Below are 24,859 nucleotides of genomic sequence, written 5' to 3'. Positions count from 1 at the left end.
GGAAGATGATGAGACGTTGGAGCATTGCCTACGCCATTGCCCGGCTTTCACGAATAACAGATACCGGCACTTAAGTGGGGACACAATACCAGACATGAACCAACTTAGGGGCGTGGCATGTGCAACAATTAGAGATTTTGTAAGTAGCACGGAATTCCTAACTTAGATTTTCTTTTTGGAGGTTAATTTTTTATTATTTAGAGCGCACAACAAGCCGATTACTGGCTTCGGTGTATATCCATAGTAGCATGGGGCGGTTTAATATCTGCACACTCTCTTCAAACTAACCTAACCTGTATCCGTGACGACTATGCAGGCTGTAAGTGTTGGCCAGCTTCTTCTCCTGGATCGCTAAAAAAATCTACTATCTCGTCGATCTTGCCTCAGAAACCATTGCTATTCAATTGCAAGAAAAATACACTTCCCGGCAATGTTGGGGCTGTTGCGTATATTACCGCACGGGAGAGGTCGGAGAATTCACATAATCTGACGAAGACGAAGCTTGTGACCCCCTGCTGTCTATGTTCGCACAACACTTTGCAACATACTCAATGCAACTGTACTCCCGTAATGACGTAAGCAGAGAATAAGATAGGAAATGCACCGGTTGCACCTCACCTATGCCGACCGATAATGGAGCTGTCCTGGTTAATTAAACAGATCAAGGGTCCGGGGTTCTCTTCAATCCCGGCACTGACTAGGCACTGAAGCGGCAGCGCCTGGTAGATGAAGGGTTCTATCGGGTCAATCTTGTACACAGAACCGGCTGCAATGGGATTTGATTAGACTGTAATAACTGTTGGTTGAAAACTGTGGTGGGAGCTACAGCGAGCGTCAAAAGTGTGTCAGTTTGAGGTTTTGACGCCGGAGTCAAACTATTGAGCGGGAGTCGGATTTTGGTTCGGAGTTGAGCACGCTTGCCACGATTCCCTACCGCTCTCCGACTCCAGGGTCTGACCCTCAGACTCCGTAGCCATGAAGTTGACATTGTCAACTCCCGTGATATTTTTGGCTTTTGCATGATTATTGCAAGAATGTACATAGGACATAGCAACTTAAAAAATATCATAAATTTGCGAGAATATTAAAAATACATACTTCCCTAAGTAAAAAATGTTTTAAAATAAACTAAATTTCAGTGGATGTTGACTTACTTTTGATACTCATAGTAAATACAAATATGAACTGATTTTGAAGAAATTTGCAAAGTCTTTCAAACGATGGAAAATTGTAGTAGAAACGTTTTTAAAAGTGAAAATCGGGCGATAAATATACATGGTAGCTATGCCAGATTATTTGAGCTCTTGTCACATTATTTGATCTAAATCTGAACCGATTTTTACCAAAATGCATAACCATTTCGTGAAGGTTGAGTAACAAAACCGATCTCCACCTTGATTACAAAGAAAGGACTGACGGACAAAGGGCACAGAAAGGATACGCGAACAGACGAACAATTGAATCAGAAAGATTTTATTTGTCGAGCCGTACATTTTTTCACAGTAGTGGCTCAAGATATGCAAATGAATGTACCACATTCATCTTCGGACGTCGTGTAGACACGGGTTATCGTTAACCGTTAATATTTAGTATTTTGCTTATTGGAATCAAAAGAAAATAAACGGAGTTTACGCGTTTCAAAAAAAAAAACTTTGGGTTTTTGGGACACTCTAATATATATGTTTTATAATGCTTATACAAAAAAAATATAAATAATTTGTTAACTAAAACTAATTGTTTTCATTATTTGGATATATTTTTAATGTAATCAAATTTTCATTACATTCTTGCTTCAGAAATCATGGTCGAGATCAAGAACACTTTCAATAAGCTACACCCCAGATACTACGGCGCAATCAGATCACCGAGGTTCAACTACCCAAGTAAGTATAATTTTTTTTTGTATTCTGCGTTTGTTAAACGATTTTTTTTATTAATATTTTAATAATATAACTTTGGGCAACTCACTTTGTGAAACCACTTGTTGTAAAACAAAACCGAACTCGACAAAATATACTACGTTTAAATAAAAAGTAAATAAATAAAAATTATTGTGTTAACCCAATTTAGACCTCTAGTTCCCCTGATAAACTAAAACTAAACCCTTTGTTATGTTAGGTTAGGTTTAAGCGGGATTCTGCCATCAGACTCACATAGACGTTTTCGTCCATTGTGATACCACAGGAAAAGAAGAAGGAAGATGCCTACTAGTTACTACCGTTGAACCATCCAGATCGCTTTAAAAGCCCAATTACATCCGCTAAATCAGACAGGTTCTCAAAAAAGTGGAACTCCTTCTGACTGCCTTTGCGGGACACACACACTGAAGGTATTCTATTGTCTCTTCTTCTTCGATGTCCTCACAGCTTCTGCAAAAGTCGTTGCTGGCAACCATCAGTCTGGAAGCGTATCTGTTCTAGCCAATGACAGCAAAGCGGTAGACCTCTTCAAGCCTAGATTGTTGTAGCAGTGTGTTGTACACCGAGACAACCGGATATGGCAGCCGCATAGTTTTGCCACATAGTTTTGGAATGCTCACAGCCCCCTCTTTGTGACCATCTATCATTCGTTGTCCTTCGGGCCTGGTCCTGAAAACTTAGCTTACATGTCGCTAGACGCATATCCACAGATTTCAGTATCCCTTGAATGTGTAAGGTAGTTCCTATACTCGCAAGCTCGTCCGCGTTACAATTCCCTGGGATATTTCTGAGGCCCGGCACTCAGAAAAGGTGAATTTTGAACTGTTCAACCATCTCGTTGAGAGATCTGCGACAGGCGAGGGCGGTTTATGTATTCAAAAATACGTTCTCCACGGATTTGATGGATGCCTGTCTGTCTGAGAAGATAATAATACCAATCGTCGTTATGACATTATATCTTATCCATTCTATCGCATCTTTATTTGCAAGGATCTCCGCTTGATATACGCTGCAGTGGTCGGGTAACCTTTTCGATATGACCATTTCTAGATCTTTAGAGTACACGAGAGTACTCTAGAGTACGTTTAGTTTGGAACCATCCGTATAGAAGTCTATATAACTTCTGTTACCAGGGATATCGTAGCTCCAATCGGTTCCATCAGAAATAGTGGAATAGTAATTTTTAACAAAAAGCGGCTCAGGTAGGGTGTAATCCACACTGCCTGGAACGGATATTGTATCAAGGATAACACAGTGTCCGTAGCCGCCACATGACCTAGGGAAAAGCTCCCTTAACCTCACGGCAGTGGTCGCTGCAATTTGTCTAGCCACAATGTGCAGAGGCATAAGATGTAGCACTAAACTCAGTGCATCAGATGGTGTCGTTCTCAGTGCGGCAGTGATGCACAAACAAGCCATCTTTGGATCCGGTTAAGTAGTGAGCAGTAGGTGGACTTTTGATGCGCCGACCACCAGACCACAACGCTATGTAGGATTATAGATCTGACAACTGCAGTATATACCCAATGCATGATGGAAATGCAAATTTGCCCATGAACATTCCATTAAGGAACAGTGGCAAACTTCTCACATGTAAGTGAGTGCTGTCCGATTAGTTTAAGCTCAATGATAAGGGGCACCCTTTTTATAGCCGAGTCCGAACGAAGTGCCGTGCGACATCTCTTTGTAGAAAAGTTTTTACAAATGGTACGGTGCCTCCCAAATGTCGCCAGCATTAGAAGGGGATAATCACCGCTAAAAATTTTAATGATGTTCTGGCCAGGATTCGAATCCAGCCGTTCAGCGTTTAGGCGGACATGCTAATCTCTGCGCTACGATGGCCTTCATGCAATGCATGATACGCGTTCTAAACCCCTAACTTTTGACATGTGTGTGAAGATAAATTCCGAATTTAACTAGCAGAGACACAAACCGCTTTGTTAACAGAGTGCGAGAGAGAGTAACAGAAGTATTAACAGAGATCCACTGAGGGGTTAGCAGAGCTCTGTAAATACTTAACAGAACCAAAAAACAAGAGAAATTAATTAAATTTCTTACTTTTTATTAATTTTTGCAAATATTTGTTAAAAAAAACATAAAACCATAACAAAATTTGGAGTAAAATATCAATGCTTTGAATCAAAAACACAAAATTAAAAATATCTATTACCGTAGTACTGAGAAAAATGAAAAATTTATAAAAAAATTTTCTGGGCAGGGTTATGACCAATGGTCCTGGAGGACATCTAAGAATTCTACAAGGTACTACCATACATCGTTGGAAAGGTCACGATGTGTGCTTTCCAAAACATGTCTCCATTCGAAAATCGAGCAGTTGGTTTTTTCAAATTCTTGTCTTTTTTAAAGAATTTCTCGAAAAAAAATCTGGACAGGATTATGGCCAACACTCCTGGAGGACATCTAAGAATTCTACAAGGTACTACCATACATCGTTGGAAAGGTGACGATGTGTGATTTCCAAAACATGTCCTTATTCGAAAATCGAGCAGTTGGTTTTTTCAAATTCCTGTCTTTTTTAAAAAAATTCTCGAAAAAAAATCTGGACAGGATTATGGCCAACACTCCTGGAGGACATCTAAGAATTCTACAAGGTACTACCATACATCGTTGGAAAGGTGACGATGTGTGATTTCCAAAACATGTCCTTATTCGAAAATCGAGCAGTTGGTTTTTTCAAAATCCTATCTTTTTTTAAGAATGACCACCTAGGGCCTTAAATTTTGCACATGATCTCGCTAACATCTTACCTCTAACCATTAAAAATTTCAGTGAGATATCTTTAAACTTTAATGAACGGTAGATTTTTTACTATTTTTTTCGATTTTATTCTACTCTGCGGTGGTGGGCAAAGCAAAACCATTGCATCTAATCCTGGACATTCTCCTCTTGAAATCATCAAACTATTTATCGACCTGTTGTTAGATTATAACATGAGACCACACACTTCTTCATTTTTCTTCACAACCAAATAAAATTGTGTAAAACATTTTGTCCAGATGATTATTACAATACATACGGTATTTTTAAACAATCCATACAGCTTCAATTTCATTTGTCTATTTCCGACAAAATTGTGTAGAGTTTTAATATAATGAAAGTTATTAATTTTTTTAATAAAGTCTTCGTATAAAACACTTTTTTCAATATTTAAAAAATCTTTTATAGAAACGTTTTTTCTCTTTTAAATCCATATAAAATAGTTTCGCACTAAGGCGGAAAAGTGTTTTTTTGTTTTGCTCCATAATGAAACCTCACTTGACAAATGCTTTCACTACAATGAATCTATTTTTTGTAACAACACGTGCGTTGCACAGGATTAACGCATGTCGCAGTTCAAAGAAGCTAATGGTGCTTCATTTCGATGAATAAACTGTACCATCCGTGTAGCAGCTTTTGCAATTGGAACGCTGCAAGAGAAATTTGCTACGCTCCAACATTTCCCCATGTTCTGCACTGACAGATCAGAGAGAGAGAGAGAGAGAAATAGTTGTTTGATTGCCGGCTGGCGAGAAGGAGCATTTGTCGAACGATAACCAATAAACATTTAGCAGACAGAGAGTAATTTTGCACTCTCACTCACGACCAATGGTCTTGCTTACATTGCATCTACTACAGTTAGAGAATTATTTCAAACTCTGAATGAACAATTGTACTCACGCACAAATAGTCAAAAAGCAGTGCCAATGCCTGTTATAGACTATGACAGCGGTGGGCCCAATTATTTGGCTATGTTTGCGTGAGTACAATTTATTTGTCTACATGCGAAATAAAATTGCAAATTGCCTAACCTGCAATATTATTCACCGAATGTTCGTGGTTTGTTTTAATTTCTGCTTATGGAAAGAGAGCTCGCTCGTAACAAAAAAAACTTCTCTGCTGAGAGAAAAACCACAGGGTACCGATTTGGCCATCGCTGGCGTAGACCAGGCATGGGCAAAGGAACTCTTTTGAGCATTTGCACTTAGCAGCTTATGCTTGTTTGGTGGATACTAGCTCTCTTTATACACGCTGAAATAGAAACAAACAACGTACATTATTAATTACTGATCAGGCAACATAAACACAAATAACGACGAATGAATGAAAACTCAATTTGTTCCTTACCAGACATCTTTTGGAGATGCTTAATTTGGAAGCAAACACAGTCATGTTTAAATTGTAATGAAACATTTGCTCAATAAGTATCTATCAAATATATATTTAAATACAATACAATAGAAAGGCTCTCATCATTAAAGCCACAAGTTCAACCCAAAAAAAACTCATTTGAAATTAATTGTAAAAAAATAACTATTTTCGAACCATTTTGTCATTGTAATTTTATTTCGCGTGTAGAGCAAAACAATTGTACTCACGAACACCGCCGAAAATATGTGTCCATGCCTGGCATAGATAAAGTAAAGTATAGACACCTCACACTATGTTCAAAAAAGCTTGGAACAGAAGTGGAAAAAGTAAACAGCGCAGACGCAATATGCGAGTACGCTAATAACACAAGCGACCTCTATGGGAAAACTTGTGAATTATTTTATAGAGTTGAAAAGTATACATTCTCATGTATATGATTATATGTAATTAACATTTTTACAGAAAGCTGCTTTATATCTAACATTCAATGTTTGTAACTGAAAAGAGCGACATAGAATACACGACAGAACGGCCAGACAACCACATTCTCTCTCAAAAAAATTTTTTTTCGATACATTTTCAAAAAGACAGCAATTTGAAAAAACCAACTGCTCGATTTTCGAATAAAGACATGTTTTGGAAGGCACACATCGTGACCTTTCCAACGATGTATGGTAGTACCTTGTAGAATTCTTAGATGTCCTCCAGGAGCGTTGGCCATAATCCTTTCCAGAATTTTTTTGAGAATTTTTTTAGAAAAGACAGGAATTTGAAAAAACCAACTGCTCGATTTTCGAATAAGGACATGTTTTGGAAAGCACACATCGTCACCTTTCCAACGATGTATGGTAGTACCTTGTAGAATTCTTAGATGTCCTCCAGGAGTGTTGGCCATAATACTGTCCAGATTTTTTTTTTTCGAAAAATTCTTAAAAAAAGACACGAATTTGAAAAAACCAACTGCTCGATTTTCGAATAAGGACATGTTTTGGAAAGCACACATCGTGACCTTTCCAACGATGTATGATAGTACCTTGTAGAATTCTTAGATGTCCTCCAGGAGCGTTGGTCATAATCCTGTCAACATTTTTTTCCAGAATTTTTTTAAAAAAGGCAGGAATTTGAAAAAACCAACTGCTCGATTTTCGAATAATCATCGTGACCTTTCCAACGATGTATGGTAGTATCTTGTAGAATGGCCAACGCTCCTGGAGGATATCTAAGAATTCTACAAGGTACTACCATACATCGTTGGAAAGGTGACGATGTGTGCTTTCCAAAACATGTCTTTATTTGAAAATCGAGCAGTTGGTTTTTTCAAATTCCTGCCTTTTTCAAAAAAATTCTGGAAAAAAAAATGTTGACAGGATTATGACCAACGCTCCTGGAGGACATCTAAGAATTCTACAAGGTACTACCACACAGCGTTGGAAAGGTGACGATGTGTGCTTTCCAAAACATGTCCTTATTCGAAAATCGAGCAGTTGGTTTTTTCAAATTCCTGCCTTTTTCAAAAAAATTCTCGAAAAAAATCGGGACAGAATTAGGGCCAACGCTCCTGGAGGACATCTAAGAATTCTACAAGGTACTACCATACATCGTTGGAAAGGTCACGATGTGTGCTTTCCAAAACATGTCCTTATTCGAAAATCGAGCAGTTGGTTTTTTCAAATGCCTGTCTTTTTTAAAAAAATTCTCGAAAAAAATCGGGACAGGATTAGGGCCAACGCTCCTGGAGGACATCTAAGAATTCTACAAGGTACTACCATACAGCGTTGGAAAGGTGACGATGTGTGCTTTCCAAAACATGTCCTTATTCGAAAATCAAGCAGTCGGTTTTTTCAAGTTCCTGTCATTTTTAAAGAATTTCTCGAAAAAAAATCTGGACAGGATTATGGCCAACGCTCCTGGAGGACATCTAAGAATTCTACAAGGTACTACCATACATCGTTGGAAAGGTGACGATGTGTGCTTTCCAAAACATGTCCTTATTCGAAAATCGAGCAGTTGGTTTTTTCAAATTCCTGTCCTTTTTAAAAACATTCTCGAAAAAAAAAATCGGGACAGGATAATGGCCAATGCTCCTGGAGGACATCTAAGAATTCTACAAGGTACTACCATACATCGTTGGGAAGGTCACGATGTGTGCTTTTCAAAACATGTCTTTATTCGAAAATCGAACAGTTGGTTTTTTCATATTCCTGTCCTTTTTAAAAATGTATCGAACTGAAAAGAGCGACAAAGAATACACAACAGAACGCCTAGACAACCACATTCTCTCTCAAAAAAATTTTTTTCGATACATTTTTAAAAAGGACAGGAATATGAAGAAACCAACTGTTCGATTTTCGAATAAGGACATGTTTTGGAAAGCACACATCGTGACCTTTCCAACGATGTATGGTAGTACCTTGTAGAATTCTTAGATGTCCTCCAGGAGCATTGGCCATAATCCTGTCCAGAATTTTTTTCCAGAATTTTTTTTAAAAAAGACAGGAATTTGAAAAATCCAACTGCTCAATTTTCGATTCAGGACATGTTTTGGAAAGCACACATCGTGACCTCTCCAACGATGTATGGTAGTACCTTGTATAATTCTTAGATGTCCTCCAGGAGCGTTGGCCATAATCCTTTCCAGAATTTTTTTGAGAATTTTTTTTAAAAAATACAGGAATTTGAAAAAACCAACTGCTCGATTTTCGAATGAGGACATGTTTTGGAAAGCACACATCGTCACCTTTCCAACGATGTATGGTAGTACCTTGTAGAATTCTTAGATGTCCTCCAGGAGCGTTGACCATAATCCTGTCCAGATTTTTTTTCGAGAAATTCTTAAAAAAAGACAGGAATTTGAAAAAACCAACTGCTCGATTGTCGAATAAGGACATGTTTTGGAAAGCACACATCGTGACCTTTCCAACGATGTATGGTAGTATCTTGTAGAATTCTTAGATGTCCTCCAGGAGCGTTGGCCATATTCCTGTCCAGAATTTTTTTCCAGAATTTTTTTTATAGACTATGACAGCGGTGGGCCCAATTATTTGGCTATGTTTGCGTGAGTACAATTTATTTGTCTACATGCGAAATAAAATTGCAAATTGCCTAACCTGCAATATTATTCACCGAATGTTCTTGGTTTGTTTTAATTTCTGCTTATGGAAAGAGAGCTCGCTCGTAACAAAAAAAACTTCTCTGCTGAGAGAAAAACCACAGGGTACCGATTTGGCCATCGCTGGCGTAGACCAGGCATGGGCAAAGGAACTCTTTTGAGCATTTGCACTTAGCAGCTTATGCTTGTTTGGTGGATACTAGCTCTCTTTATACACGCTGAAATAGAAACAAACAACGTACATTATTAATTACTGATCAGGCAACATAAACACAAATAACGACGAATGAATGAAAACTCAATTTGTTCCTTACCAGACATCTTTTGGAGATGCTTAATTTGGAAGCAAACACAGTCATGTTCAAATTGTAATGAAACATTTGCTCAATAAGTATCTATCAAATATATATTTAAATACAATACAATAGAAAGGCTCTCATCATTAAAGCCACAAGTTCAACCCAAAAAAAACTCATTTGAAATTAATTGTAAAAAAATAACTATTTTCGAACCATTTTGTCATTGTAATTTTATTTCGCGTGTAGAGCAAAATAATTGTACTCACGAACACCGCCGAAAATATGTGTCCATGCCTGGCATAGATAAAGTAAAGTATAGACACCTCACACTATGTTCAAAAAAGCTTGGAACAGAAGTGGAAAAAGTAAACAGCGCAGACGCAATATGCGAGTACGCTAATAACACAAGCGACCTCTATGGGAAAACTTGTGAATTATTTTATAGAGTTGAAAAGTATACATTCTCATGTATATGATTATATGTAATTAACATTTTTACAGAAAGCTGCTTTATATCTAACATTCAATGTTTGTAACTGAAAAGAGCGACATAGAATACACGACAGAACGGCCAGACAACCACATTCTCTCTCAAAAAAATTTTTTTTCGATACATTTTCAAAAAGACAGCAATTTGAAAAAACCAACTGCTCGATTTTCGAATAAAGACATGTTTTGGAAGGCACACATCGTGACCTTTCCAACGATGTATGGTAGTACCTTGTAGAATTCTTAGATGTCCTCCAGGAGCGTTGGTCATAATCCTGTCAACATTTTTTCCAGAATTTTTTTAAAAAAGGCAGGAATTTGAAAAAACCAACTGCTCGATTTTCGAATAATCATCGTGACCTTTCCAACGATGTATGGTAGTATCTTGTAGAATGGCCAACGCTCCTGGAGGATATCTAAGAATTCTACAAGATACTACCATACATCGTTGGAAAGGTGACGATGTGTGCTTTCCAAAACATGTCTTTATTTGAAAATCGAGCAGTTGGTTTTTTCAAATTCCTGCCTTTTTCAAAAAAATTCTGGAAAAAAAATGTTGACAGGATTATGACCAACGCTCCTGGAGGACATCTAAGAATTCTACAAGGTACTACCATACATCGTTGGAAAGGTGACGATGTGTGCTTTCCAAAACATGTCCTTATTCGAAAATCGAGCAGTTGGTTTTTTCAAATTCCTGCCTTTTTCAAAAAAATTCTCGAAAAAAATCGGGACAGAATTAGGGCCAACGCTCCTGGAGGACATCTAAGAATTCTACAAGGTACTACCATACATCGTTGGAAAGGTCACGATGTGTGCTTTCCAAAACATGTCCTTATTCGAAAATCGAGCAGTTGGTTTTTTCAAATGCCTGTCTTTTTTAAAAAAATTCTCGAAAAAAATCGGGACAGGATTAGGGCCAACGCTCCTGGAGGACATCTAAGAATTCTACAAGGTACTACCATACAGCGTTGGAAAGGTGACGATGTGTGCTTTCCAAAACATGTCCTTATTCGAAAATCGAGCAGTCGGTTTTTTCAAGTTCCTGTCATTTTTAAAGAATTTCTCGAAAAAAAATCTGGACAGGATTATGGCCAACGCTCCTGGAGGACATCTAAGAATTCTACAAGGTACTACCATACATCGTTGGAAAGGTGACGATGTGTGCTTTCCAAAACATGTCCTTATTCGAAAATCGAGCAGTTGGTTTTTTCAAATTCCTGTCCTTTTTAAAAACATTCTCGAAAAAAAAATCGGGACAGGATAATGGCCAATGCTCCTGGAGGACATCTAAGAATTCTACAAGGTACTACCATACATCGTTGGGAAGGTCACGATGTGTGCTTTTCAAAACATGTCTTTATTCGAAAATCGAACAGTTGGTTTTTTCATATTCCTGTCCTTTTTAAAAATGTATCGAACTGAAAAGAGCGACATAGAATACACAACAGAACGCCTAGACAACCACATTCTCTCTCAAAAAAATTTTTTTCGATACATTTTTAAAAAGGACAGGAATATGAAGAAACCAACTGTTCGATTTTCGAATAAGGACATGTTTTGGAAAGCACACATCGTGACCTTTCCAACGATGTATGGTAGTACCTTGTAGAATTCTTAGATGTCCTCCAGGAGCATTGGCCATAATCCTGTCCAGAATTTTTTTCCAGAATTTTTTTTAAAAAAGACAGAAATTTGAAAAATCCAACTGCTCAATTTTCGATTAAGGACATGTTTTGGAAAGCACACATCGTGACCTCTCCAACGATGTATGGTAGTACCTTGTAGAATTCTTAGATGTCCTCCAGGAGCGTTGGCCATAATCCTTTCCAGAATTTTTTTGAGAATTTTTTTTAAAAAAGACAGGAATTTGAAAAAACCAACTGCTCGATTTTCGAATAAGGACATGTTTTGGAAAGCACACATCGTCACCTTTCCAACGATGTATGGTAGTACCTTGTAGAATTCTTAGATGTCCTCCAGGAGCGTTGGCCATAATCCTTTCCAGAGTTTTTTTTTAGACAATTTTTTTAAAAAAGACAGAAATTTGAAAAAACCAACTGCTCGATTTTCGAATAAGGGCATGTTTTGGAAAGCACACATCGTCACCTTTCCAACGATGTATGGTAGTACCTTGTAGAATTCTTAGATGTCCTCCAGAAGCATTGGCCATTATCCTGTCCCGATTTTTTTTCCAGAATTTTTTTAAAAAAGACAGGAATTTGAAAAAACCAACTGCTCGATGTTCAAATAAAGACATGTTTTGGAAAGCACATATAGTCACCTTTTCAACGATGTATGGTAGTACCTTGTAGAATTCTTAGATGTCCTCCAGGAGCGTTGGCCATAATCCTGTCCAGATTTTTTTTCGAGAAATTCTTAAAAAAAGACAAGAATTTGAAAAAACCAACTGCTCGATTTTCGAATAAGGACATGTTTTGGAAAGCTCCTATCGTGACCTTTCCAACGATGTATGGTAGTACCTTGTAGAATTCTTAGATGTCCTCCAGGACCATTGGTCATAATCCTGCCCAGAATATTTTTTTTATAAATTTTCCATTTTACTCAGTACTACGGTAGTAGATATTTTTAATTTGGTGTTTTTGATTCAAAGCATTGATATTTTACTCCAAATTTTGTTATGGTTTTATTTTTCTTTTTACAAGTATTTGCAAAAATTGATAAAAAGTAAGAAATTTAATTAATTTCTCTTGTTTTTTGGTTCTATTAAGTATTTACAGAGCTCTGCTAACCCCTCAGTGGATCTCTGTTAATACTTCTGTTACTCTCTCTCGCACTCTGTTAACAAAGCGGTTTGTGTCTCTGCTAGTTAAATTCGGAATTTATCTTCACGCACATTTGGGAACAGGTATCTGGAGCAGCCACAAAACCCCTTTAACGAACATGAAGGCCAATCGCGACAATATGGTACTCAAATTAAGGACCTAAGGTACTTTGTAGTAGAGTACGAATCATACATCCAAATTTAGAATAATGTTGATCCAGTAACGCCCTATGGGACTTTTAAGCAAATAAAGTAATGTAGATCCGAGAATGACCCATGGCTCAGGGCACCAGCTACATATCATTCAAAGAAACATTCAATATCAAATAGCCACTTTATGGTGTTGCGAAGCATGCCTGACCATCTGCTAATCTATTGAATAAAAAGAAGAGGCCACAAAAAAAAATTATTGTAAACCCAGTTCATTTTTAATACTTGCATTAGATTTTATGTTTTCTACAATATTTTTCAATAATGATATTCATTTTTTTCTGTGAAAATTCTTTGAACAAACAATACTAATAAATTTTAATATCTTTGTAAAACGGCCTCAAATTACATTAGGTTATGGGTCCCACGGGTAAAACTCGTATGGTTGAATTTTGCGGATCCAATTTTGAGAATTTAAAGTTTCGTGTAGAGAAACATTTGGCTGCACAGAATGCCTTGAAGCTGTAAATATGTCAACTCAATAAACCAATAATGATGCATTCCGCAAGATAGTTGTAAAGACTCCGGATATTATAACTAGCTTGATTCATGATGGCTTCCTAGAGTACATAAGAGATAGGGCAACCGCTAAAGACATGTGGGATGGTTTAATGAAGAATTTTTATTGTAAATTTTGTTAAAATTAAAGCATTATAAGAAAAGAATTAGTTAACTTAAAATTGAGAGAAGGTGAGTGCCTCATCCAACATTTCCTCAAATTTGGCTCCCTGGTAAACAACTAAAAAGTGCTGGTGCTAAGCCAGAAAAGGCGGATCTTGTGTCCCAATTGTTCTTGACATTGCCGGAATTTTTCGATCCTATTTTTACTGCTTTGGAAAGACAAAAGATAGAAGATTTAACATTGGAAGTGGTTAAAGTCATGCTATTGGCAGAAATTTGCAGAAAACAGCAGATTTCCACAGAATAAACATTCCAAGTATAAATTGAAGAATCAGTCTAATGATTTTAGAACATCTATGGAGAAAAGACTTCAGTTGTCTACGCAAGTTAACGAAATATGTACAAAACCATTTCGAGAGTTATTTGGATCTGTTATGTACATTGTGTTGAGTGTTCGTCCTCATATATTTTATTTTGTTGGCTATATGTGAAGATTTCAACAAAATCTATGCGAAATACATTGGAAAACTTTTCGTTACGTCAAAATTACAAAAGATATAAATTCAGTATATCAATGTAATAAAAATAGTGAAATTTGTGGATATGCAAACGCTGATTGGGTATCAAGTTTAGATAATAGGAAATCTACCAGTGGGTCTCTTGGTTGAGTAAAAAACAAGCCACTGTAGCTACATTATCAAGTGAAGCCGAGTATGTTGCACTCTTATTCAATCGGTATCTGAAGGATGATGGATTCGTGGTATACTTGAAGATCTAAAAATTGCTGGAGAAGATTATCAAATTAAAATATTTGAAGACAATGCCGCTGTATAGCAATGGCGAAGAACATGCAATGTACACGTTCCAAACATATCGGTAAACGTGATCATTTTTGAAGAGATCATATATAGAAAGGAAATCTAATTATAAAGCGTGTATCAACTAAAGAACAAATCGCTCACATTTTTACAAAACCTTTAGATGCTACATCGTTCGTTACAATTCGAAATTTATTGAAAGTGTTAAGTTGAGAGGGGGTACTGCAAACTCAGTTCAAAAAGAATGCCTTGGTCTTATTTTTGTTTAAACTAGATTTTATTATGTTTCCTAGACCATTCTTCATTATTAATATACATTTTTTTTGTGAAAAACCTTTCCACCAATAAATATTATTTCTTCGTAAAACGGCCTCAAATTACATTCATCACTATTCATAGAAAGAGAATATGACGAAATTCTCAAAGGCAACGAATATGCAGCGAATGGTGTGAACATTGTAGTGTTTTAGTTTAAGTTGTTTTTTTTATATTTCGTTAATTTCTGTTGCAACCTGTTCTGTTGAGCTGCCCTGCGTCTAAAAGAGACCCCAAACGAACATATAGGCCAATGTGAGATTTAAGTCAAAGGTAAAGTGGGTAATTGAATTTGTTTGTTCAATTAAAACGGCTGAACCGAATTTCACAGATTGTGTAGTTTGGTCTGGAAAGAGCAAGAGGTTATTTGATTTGTTAATATCGGAAAGGGGGCTAACCTTCCCCACTACGCCAAAAGCAACACCCAAAACTAGAAGTGATTTGATCGGGGCAATATGGAGCTTAAATGAAAGGCATTTGGGAGTAGTGTACGCATTAGATATTAAAAATTGGGTCCATGTGTCTAGGAAGCCTTTCAAACCCTAAAACCCCCAATCCAAATTGCAACATTCCACTAAGGAACAATTCCACCATGAACATTCCACTAAGGAACAGGGGCAAACTTCTCACATATCAATAACCCCCATTAAGCAGCCATATTGGCTGATTATGACGTGGGACTCAAATGAATGTTATTTGAAAGTAGGGCACGAAACTGAAATCTATTTTAAGGATCAAGTATCTGGGTGGCGCTCCACCCTTCAACCATTCTATGAGGCAGACATATTTAACGATCTTGTCAATATGGGGCTCAAAAGAAAGGTATTTGGAAGTAGAACACGGATTTAGTGTCCACCGTCTGATCGGAAAACAGGGTGGCTGACTAAAGGTTGCCAGTAACGACTTTTGCCGATGATGTGAGGACGTCCAAGAAGAAGAGAATATAGAACATCTGCTGTGTGTGTCAGACAGAAGGAGTTAAACTTTAGGTTCTCATTTCTGTGAGAACTTGTCTGATTTAGCGGATGTGAACATTCGTAAGTTGTTGAGCTTTTTAAAGTGATCAGATGGTTCAACGGTAGGAACTAGAAGGTGTCTTCCTTTTTCTGTTCCTGTGGTATCACAATGCGCGAAAACTTCTAAGTGAGTCTGATGGCAGATTGCCACTTAAACCTAACCTGCAAATTTCAGCTCAATATCTCAAACTGGGAGTTCGGTTTATATGGTAGCTATATCGGGTTATTTAGCGATTTTGACCGCAGACACAATGGTTGGAAGCATTAGTGTAGCTAGACATTTTATCTGGGAGGAGAGGAGCTAAAACCCAACAAAATTATTTGTTTTTTTTAGCTTAAACTTATATCATTTTGATATTTCGTTTTCCTGGATTTGTCCTAAAACACCCAAAATTAAACGGCATTTTGCTACATAAAAACTTCAAAACTTAGATTTAATAGAAAAATTTGTTTTCTTAATTTAAAACAATTCGTACAACAGAAAAACTATTTCAACATGAGCATTATTGCTATTTAGCCCATACACCTTTTTTGATTGTCAAAGATCAGAGGTTTGTTTCTAACGACTTAAAATGAAAAATACTCACCAAGTCAAAAGCATTAGTCGGTACTAAACGATCAAACTTTGATTTCAGATTTCTAGATCATCTGATATGTTCTTGACAACTCAACTTTGGAGATCGGTTTTTATAGGTTAAAGCCATAACAAAAGTCTTTGTGCAAAATTTTCGCTTAATGGAGAAAAATGGCACCTTCAGAGGCCCAAGGAAATGGAGATCGACGTACATGGTGTTATCTAAATATGAGTCGATTTAGGTCATTAACAGTTCTACATCAATAAAATCGTTTGTTTAAAATTTCGAGCAGTTAGCACTGCACGGTAAAAAGTTAGCGTGATTTCTGCAGACAGACGGATTGTGTCTCAAACCAATAATTCAAGTACATATTTCATACTGGAGGGTTTTAAAATAAGCTAAGCGGAATAACATTTAACAGATGCAATTATTAATTCAAATACAATAACTTCGAGACGAAAATTCTTTTCCAACCAATTATCTCCGAACTTCACATCAAACCCCAAAGTCAAAGTGACAAAATTGGTTTCCATTTTCAAATAAAATTTGCTTAATTTTACCTTTGCAGCTCTTATTTACCAAACTCTTAAAGTTTTCTCGCTCTTCGTGAGTACTGGACCACAATTAATATCGGTCGCATTCACTTAGTGATTTTTCTTCATTATTTTTTATTTTTGGAATCGAAATATCAAAGTAGGGTATAATTTGTTTGCTCCATACAAATTCTCTCGTGGGGGCTTAGTCGCCTTTTAGAACCCGAGCTATTCCAATGGTTCCTATATTAACCGATCTTCCCATTAGTCTTTTTCGGCCCCAATAATCTTCAATAATTTGCCGATTTGGCACAAATTTTAAGTGCACATCAGATAACGGTTTGAACGTCATTTTCATTGCCTATGAATTCATTCTTAAAAATAATACATAGTGTCCACCCACACATTTTAAAACAAAAGAATTCTATTGTAAACTGAGGCTGTAATAGGAAATGAGGAACGCAAGTAAAGGTTCAGCATATTATATATGCTTGATTAATGATGACTTCCTAGAGTACATAAGAGATATGGCAACCGCGAAAGAAACGTGGGATGGTTCAATTAAGATTTTTTTCCTGGAAATCTTGTCAAAACCAAACCATTATAAGAAAAGAATTAGCTAACTTAAAATTGAGAGAAGGTGAGTGCCTCAACCGACATATCCTCAATTGTACTCCCTGGTAAGACAACTAAAAAGCGCTGGTGCTGGTGCCAGGAAGTGTCCCAATTGTTCTTGACATAACCGGAATCTTTCGAACCCATTGTTACTGCTTTGGAGAATCTGGCTATAGAAGATTTAACATTGGAAGTGGTTAAACCAGGCTATTGGCAGATTAGTCGAAGAAGGAAAACCGCAATGATGATGAACATTTGCAGAAAACAACAGCTTTCCTGTTCAAGTATAAATCGAAAATCGTTTTAATGGAAAATTCCATCGCTGTAGAAAATATGGTCACAGAAGCAAAAATAGCTACAAGAAGTGGAAATGTTGTAAGTTTCATGGCACATGCTAACGAAAGCCGTTCATCGTTTAAGAATATGGATGATATTGTGTTTGCTCGGGATTCTGGTGTAACGGATCATTTTGTCAAAAAAAAAGAAATGTTTAGAAATCAGAAGAAATTATCGAGTCCTAAATATATAAGAGTTGCTAAGAAGCAGGAGCATGTATGCGTATCAATGGTTTGTGAAATCGATGCCTTAAGTGATACTGTTGTCCAAATAGTGGAATGTGGATTAAAAGTAGAATTTCAATAAAGTTACGCCCTAAATTTGCGAAACAGTGAGGTGATTTTAAAAGCAAAGAGGTGTGATAATTTCTTCGAAGTAAGGGTAAAATGTAATTATCATTCAATTGCATCTTTATACAAAGCCGAAGAAAGTTCGCTCTGGCATAAACGAATTGATCATATAAGCTATCAATTTCAGGACCAACTGGTTTTAAAAGATATAGTTTCCGGTTTGCCGAAGGTATTTAAAGATGAGTTTTGTGATATATTTGTATCGAGCAAGCAGTGTAGAGAACCATTTAATGGAGCACGGAATAAGTCTTTTAGATCCCCAGGCAACAAAACGGTGTCGCCGAAAGGACGAACTATACGATTGTCAAACTAGTAAGAGCTTTGTTATTGGAATCTGGTAATCCGAAATGTTCTTGGTGTGAAGCAGTGGTTAAGGCGCTATTACACGGCATGTACATGTCTTATGACATGTCACTTTTTGTATTCACATGTAGTCGAAATGTTTGTCAAAATTGTCAATTTACATATGATTCATCATTTTTATTATCACACCTGTATGTTATTTTGGTATGACATAACTTAAACATTTTAGCAAAAGTTGATTATTTTATGCGTAAAAATTGATAATGTTGTAAGAAAGCTGGTGAAATTATAAATTTGTGAAAACAATTTAATTATGGGTTACTTCCATTTGACTGACAACAAAAACAGCTGATTTCTTTATGTTTTTGTCAGAAGAAATTGAGCACGCCCTAATCGAAAAAATTTACATGTGCTTTTTTGAAAAGTGATTTTCATATGTTAGTTTCGTTTGTATTACACGATATGTACAACTCAACATGTGCTATATTTGACACGTCATAGGACAACTACACACCATGTAATATATCCCTTGATAGTGTATATTTAATAAACCGCAGTCCTATTATTGGGTTGTCCAAAAAGTAATTACGAATTTTTTAAAAGAAAATAAATGCATTTTTATTGGGTTGCCCAAAAAGTAATTGCGGATTTTTTAAAAGAAAGTAAATGTATTTTTAATAAAAATTAGAATGAACTTTAATCAAATATACTTTTTTTACACTTGTTTTCTAAAACAAACTAAAAGTAACAGCTGATAACTGACAGAGGAAAGAATGCAATTACAGAGTCACAAGTTGTGAAAAAATTTGTCAACGCCGACTATATGAAAAATCCGCAATTACTTTTTGGGCAACCCAATAATATAACTTAGAATGAACTTTAGTCAAATATACTTTTTTTACACTTTTTTTCTAAAGCAAGCTAAAAGTAACAGCTGATAACTGACAGAAGAAAGAATGCAATTACAGAGTCACTAGCTGTGAAAAAATTTGTCAACGCCGACTATATGAAAAATCCGCAATTACTTTTTGGGCAACCCAATAGATCACAGATGATTTTAAAAACACTGTCTAAAATGTGGTTTAGTTATAAGGCAGGAAGTTGGATAATAAAAGTTAACCATATCTTATGATTGGATATTGTCCTAATGAAACATCATTACCATAAAAAAATAATGCTGTTGAAGAAAAACAAGAAGGGGAAGATGATTATGATTTTTCTAATCAAATTTAGCTTGAGGTGGATGTTTCAAGTGAAGATGCTAATCAAATTCCAAATATAAGTATGGACAACAACTGGGCGATTCCTGTTGACGTTGAGGAAGTTAAAAATTAGGTAATTATGAAGTGCCTCCGCTTAAAGAGCCAGTATCAGTGGAACCGAGGGGTAGTAAGAGAACTCCTAAACCGAATTCTAAGTTTTCAGACTTTTATTTTAATTTATTCGAAGCAGTTACGGCAGATAATGTTACACATAAAACATATGCTGATGTAGAAAAATGTTTTGAGAGGTTGTTGTTGGTTACCAGCTGTCAATGATGAATTAGAGTTTATGAAAAACAATAATGTTTGGAATTCAGTCAAGTATTTACCTGATATAAAACAAATAGAATGTATGTGGCTTTTTACTATAAAACAGTATGAAAATGGAAATCCAAAAAGATATAAAGCTAGAATCGTTGCAAAAGTATATCTTCTATTCACCAGTAGCTAGATTGTCAACCATTCGTATCGTATTAGTGGTAGGTGTGAAGAAAGGCCTACATTTCCAACAACTCGCTTTTTTACATGGATGCTTTAAGGAAGATATACTCATAAAATATCCCGAAAGAATGGAAAAGGTTCCTGGCATTGCCTTAAAGTTGCAAGATTGCTTTATGGGTTGAAACAGATTTGGGATTTTGTCGCTCTCAACATGACTATTGTTTATACACTCATTTTAAAGGAAATTCAATGCTGTTTATTTTGTTATATGTAGATCATATCCTTATCATCGGAAGTAAAGTGAAAGAAATGGATGAAGTTAAATTGGAATTATCTTTGAACTGTAACTTAGGTATAAAATTTGATTATAATCAGCAAAGTAGAAAATTAAAAATGTCTTAAGAATCTTTAATAAGTGGCTTTATAGCAATGGCGAAAATTATGAAATGTAAACATGTAAACATATTGAAATACGTCATCATTTTCTAAGGGATCTAATCTAAAGGAAATCTAATTATATTATATTACATTATCATGCTTATCATTCGAAATTTGTTGGATTTATTTTTCCAGCTGAAACCAATATGGAGATTGTTTTTCTTCCTATTTGGAATAGGAAGCAATATAAAAAATTTATTGAAATTGTCCAATTGAGAAGGCGTATTGTAAACCCAGTTCATATATACTTTGTTCCTATTTTGTTTAAATATATAAGTAAGCTTGCATTAGATTTTGTTTTGTTTTCTAGACTGGTCTTCAATATTGATATACATTTTTTAATCTGTGAAAAACCATTGAACAAACAATACCAATAAATTTTAATTTCTTTGTAAAACGGCCTCAAATTAATAATTCAATCAAAATTGACAAATTAATTCAATCAAAATTGACACATGCACGCCGTTTTGCCCTTTTTCGATAATTTAACTAATCTTCTTGTTGTTGTAGCAGTAAGTTGTTTTCTATGTTTCGTCTACTTGATTCTGTTGAGTGTCCTGCGACTAAGATGGGGTGCGTCTGGAGGGATCTGGGTCTGGCTTGGCAGTTAAACAGGTGACGGGTGTCGTGTGGTCCCTAGCCACAATCTGGACATACATCTTGCACATGTGCATCAATCCTTGCTCGGTAGGAATTGGGGCGGCTGCATCTGCCCGAACGTAATTGAGCCAGGACTACTGTGGTTTGCGGGGTGAGGTCTATTTCTTCAGGTGCAATGGGAGGCGGCCGTTCTCCAAGGACGATCTGCATCTGCTACCGTGTCAGCATGAATGTTGTCTAGACCCGCATGATATGCCGCTTGATCTAGAGGTTCTCTCTTGTAGCTCTGAACCTCATGATCTAGATCATGTAGATCTACCTTAAGGCTTCTGGGCGGTGGATACCTATCCTGGTCCCTGCGATAACAGCCCAGAATGTATTGCTTAGACAGCATGTATTGGGTTGCCCAAAAAGTAATTGCGGATTTTTGATAGTCGGCGTTGACAAATTTTTTCACAGCTTTTGACTCTGTAATTGCATTCTTTCTTCTGTCATTTATCAGCTGCTACTTTTAGCTTGCTTTAGAAAAAAGTGTAAAAAAAAGTATATTTGATTAAAGTTCATTCTAAGTTTTATTAAAAATGCATTTACTTTCTTTTAAAAAATCCGCAATTACTTTTTGGGCAACCCAATAGTTATGTCTTCACTATGGTCGGGTCATTGTCTCCTGATGGAGGTGGTCCACATGAGAACTGAGAAGACAGCCCATTGCAGTTCGAAGGGCGGCATTCTGACCGATCTGAATATTATTCTACTGCGTGCCACAAAGTTAACGAGACAATACAGGCGCTGCATAACTTACCAGAGACCGGCCAATTGCTTTTTACGTGGCCAACAAGGTTTCTTTGCCTGCACCCCGAGTGCTGCCGGCAAGTGACTTGAAGACATTGTTTCTGTTTTGACTTTAGCGCAAATTGCTGTGACATGCGGGGAGAACGTGTAAGAGCCGTCAAATATGACGCCAAGTATTGTGGGACACTTTTTCGTTGAGGTAGACGTTCGTTCGACTTATCACAGATGTCAATCGTATCGTACAATCATCCCAATATGAAACGATCTCTATGCCGTCTGGAGGGGTGGAATGAAGGATAAGTAGAGGTTAAACAGTGCCGGAGATATCACCCCGCCTTGGGGGTGCTTCGACTTCTTATCCCTAAATTCCACAAATGACTGGCGATCTCACAGATAATTCGCGACCCTGCGTTTCAGACCTGGCTGGAGGAATGTGTTGGCGATGTCCTCAAATAGTTTGGCATGGCTTACCGTGTCGAATGCCTTCGATAGGTCCAGTGCTACATAGCCTGGGCTGATTGAAGCCACGGCAAATATGGGCGGTGATGGCATGCAAAGCAGTTGTTGTACTGTGCAGTCTTGGGAATCCATGTTGATTCTCGGCGAATGCAAAATCCCCTACGAGATTCGAGAGGAGTAATGCCTCAAGCGTCTTGGTCCTGGTGAGAGAAGGGAGATCGGTCTGTACGACTTCCCCAAACTCGGGTCCTTTCCAGGCTTTAGTAGCGAGATGACTCTGCCCACTAATTCAATCAGTTTTCAAGGACTCGGTTGAACAACCTGGCACATCTCTTCGGATCAATCACGGTTACAACAACAACAACAACCAGCTTCTATGTTATATTGCTCCAGTTACAAATTCCGCTTATGTTCGGTGACTACCCAGTTTATCTCTAAATCCAACTCGTTGATTCTGGGATAAAAGGGATGCGTGCAACGAATCCCATCACGCTCGTCTACGAGTACCACTGCCTGCTCCGGGAAATTAGGTCGTACTCTGGGTATTCGACCGGCTGGTATAAAGCGGCCGTCTGCTGCACTAATGATGCCTCTGAATTTTCTCTCGGCAACTAGCCAAGGGGGGGGTGCGAGTTCACAGAAGCGACGATTGGTGTACTGTCTAATGCCAGTTCAATCGGCCTTCTTCTGATTGACAAAAGTCCGGCGCTCAGAGGTAATGAAGTCGGGTGGTCGGTCGATAATCTTGCTCAGGCGATCAAAGTATACAATCATTCACCGTTGAAAACGTGGAGCCTTCAATCTGCTCTGCCAAAGCTATGCCTCGCTGGTCGTTAACTAGGGGAGAATGCTATGAAATGTGATGCGCATTAAAGTCCCCTAGAACCAGACGATTATGACCAGATAGTAGCCCACTTATGTCGGGCTTGTAAGCCTGGCCGTCAATTGGGACACAGCTACCAATCGGCGGTATGTACACGTTGTATAGCTCTATCTCGGCAGTACCGGACTTGACTGCTATCCTCATGCGCTTCTTTTAGGGGTCACTAGTGCCAGGCGCAGGCGAGATAGGTCTATATTGCACGGAATGGTATATTACGAAGTCCAATCCCCCACCTCCATTCCTTGAGCGATCCTTACGTAGCACATTGTATCTGTGATAACTGTGCAAGCTGCAGGTGTTGGTCAGCTTTGTCTCCTGGATCGATGCGACCAATATATCTTTCCGACTCATGAAATCCACAATCTCATCGATCTTGCCACGGAGTCCGTTGCAGTTTAGTTACAAAAACGATACATTTCTCTGTCCTGGCAATATTTGGGATGGCTGGGATGCTGCCGTTGCGTATATTGCCGTACGGGAGAGGTCGGGGGTGTCATATAGTCCGCGACGAGGACGCCGAAGTCGACGATGTTTGTGACCCACTGCTGTCTATGTTCGCACAGCACCTTGCAACATATTCAGTGTGGTTATACTCCCATAGTGATGAAAGGCCAGATCATGATCGGAAATGTATCCACTCCATGCACCGGTTACATCTCACCGACACCGACCGATGATGAAGACAGTTTGGTAAACCGAACAGTATTTCGGGTTGTATTCGATGCTTCATACATAAACCATTATTTTTAAGGGAAAAGTTAGAAAGTGTTGACTTGTCTCCAATCAATTTCAGTGTTATTTCGATAGAAACCAATTTATTTTACAGCTGAAATTATGTCTTTGAGTTATTTAATTTATCTGGACTGTTTAGTTCGACATTAAAATTGTGAATTTAACATAAGCATTGAAATTCGAGCTTTCATCAGGTGATTGCACCTACCAGATACATGTTTTTGCCCTAATGTAAGAAGTTAAGAGTATGCTAAATTTTCAAATTAAATTGTTTAAGAAACTATCTTGAAGTTTTTCTATTTCCTAGAATCTTGGGGATCATATTACAAGACACAAACGGTCCCATGCCTAAATGTTTCTTTTGATGGTTGCCTAGACGTAAGTTTGTGGTATACATATTGTATTAGTTGATCCCTATATTCATTATTTTCGCATTTTGAGTTTAATCGGAAGAATATACAATATATTTTAATGATTATTATATACATATATAATATACGTAGGTTATTATTAAACAGATTATTATGCTATATTATATAGTTGCATCAGATGTTAGTATATCTAATCGCTTCGAGAACTTTATTATTTGCTATTATAATCGTCATCGCAACGACAGGGAAAATATGTTTTATGCTTACTAATACCAAAAACTGTCAAACTATTCGGACGTGTTATGGTGCTCTGCAAATAACACCTCAGGTAAGGTTAGGTTGAAAAGAGGGTGTGGATGTTAATCCGCCTATGCCACGGCTTGTCGTGCGCTCTATATACTAAAAAATTTAACTCGAAAAAGAAAATCTAAGTTATGAA

At 37.2% G+C, this 24,859-nt stretch overlaps 1 protein-coding gene across 1 annotated transcript in view; it reads left to right on the top strand.

Annotated features, from left to right (window-relative positions):
* The window catches only part of LOC106087131 (dmX-like protein 2), a 552,769-nt gene that overhangs the window by 179,343 nt on the left and 348,567 nt on the right, over positions 1-24,859 (top strand). Inside the window, exon 6 of the mRNA XM_059366477.1 lies at positions 1,797-1,883. Within this exon, the coding sequence (XP_059222460.1) occupies positions 1,797-1,883 (87 nt within the window). The remainder of the gene's footprint in view (positions 1-1,796; positions 1,884-24,859) is intronic.

This window comes from Stomoxys calcitrans, chromosome 4 (genome assembly GCF_963082655.1).
Source record: "Stomoxys calcitrans chromosome 4, idStoCalc2.1, whole genome shotgun sequence".
In the NCBI taxonomy this organism is placed as follows: domain Eukaryota; kingdom Metazoa; phylum Arthropoda; class Insecta; order Diptera; family Muscidae; genus Stomoxys; species Stomoxys calcitrans.
Note: the sequence above shows the minus strand (reverse complement) of the source record. Positions and strands in the feature narration are given on the sequence as shown.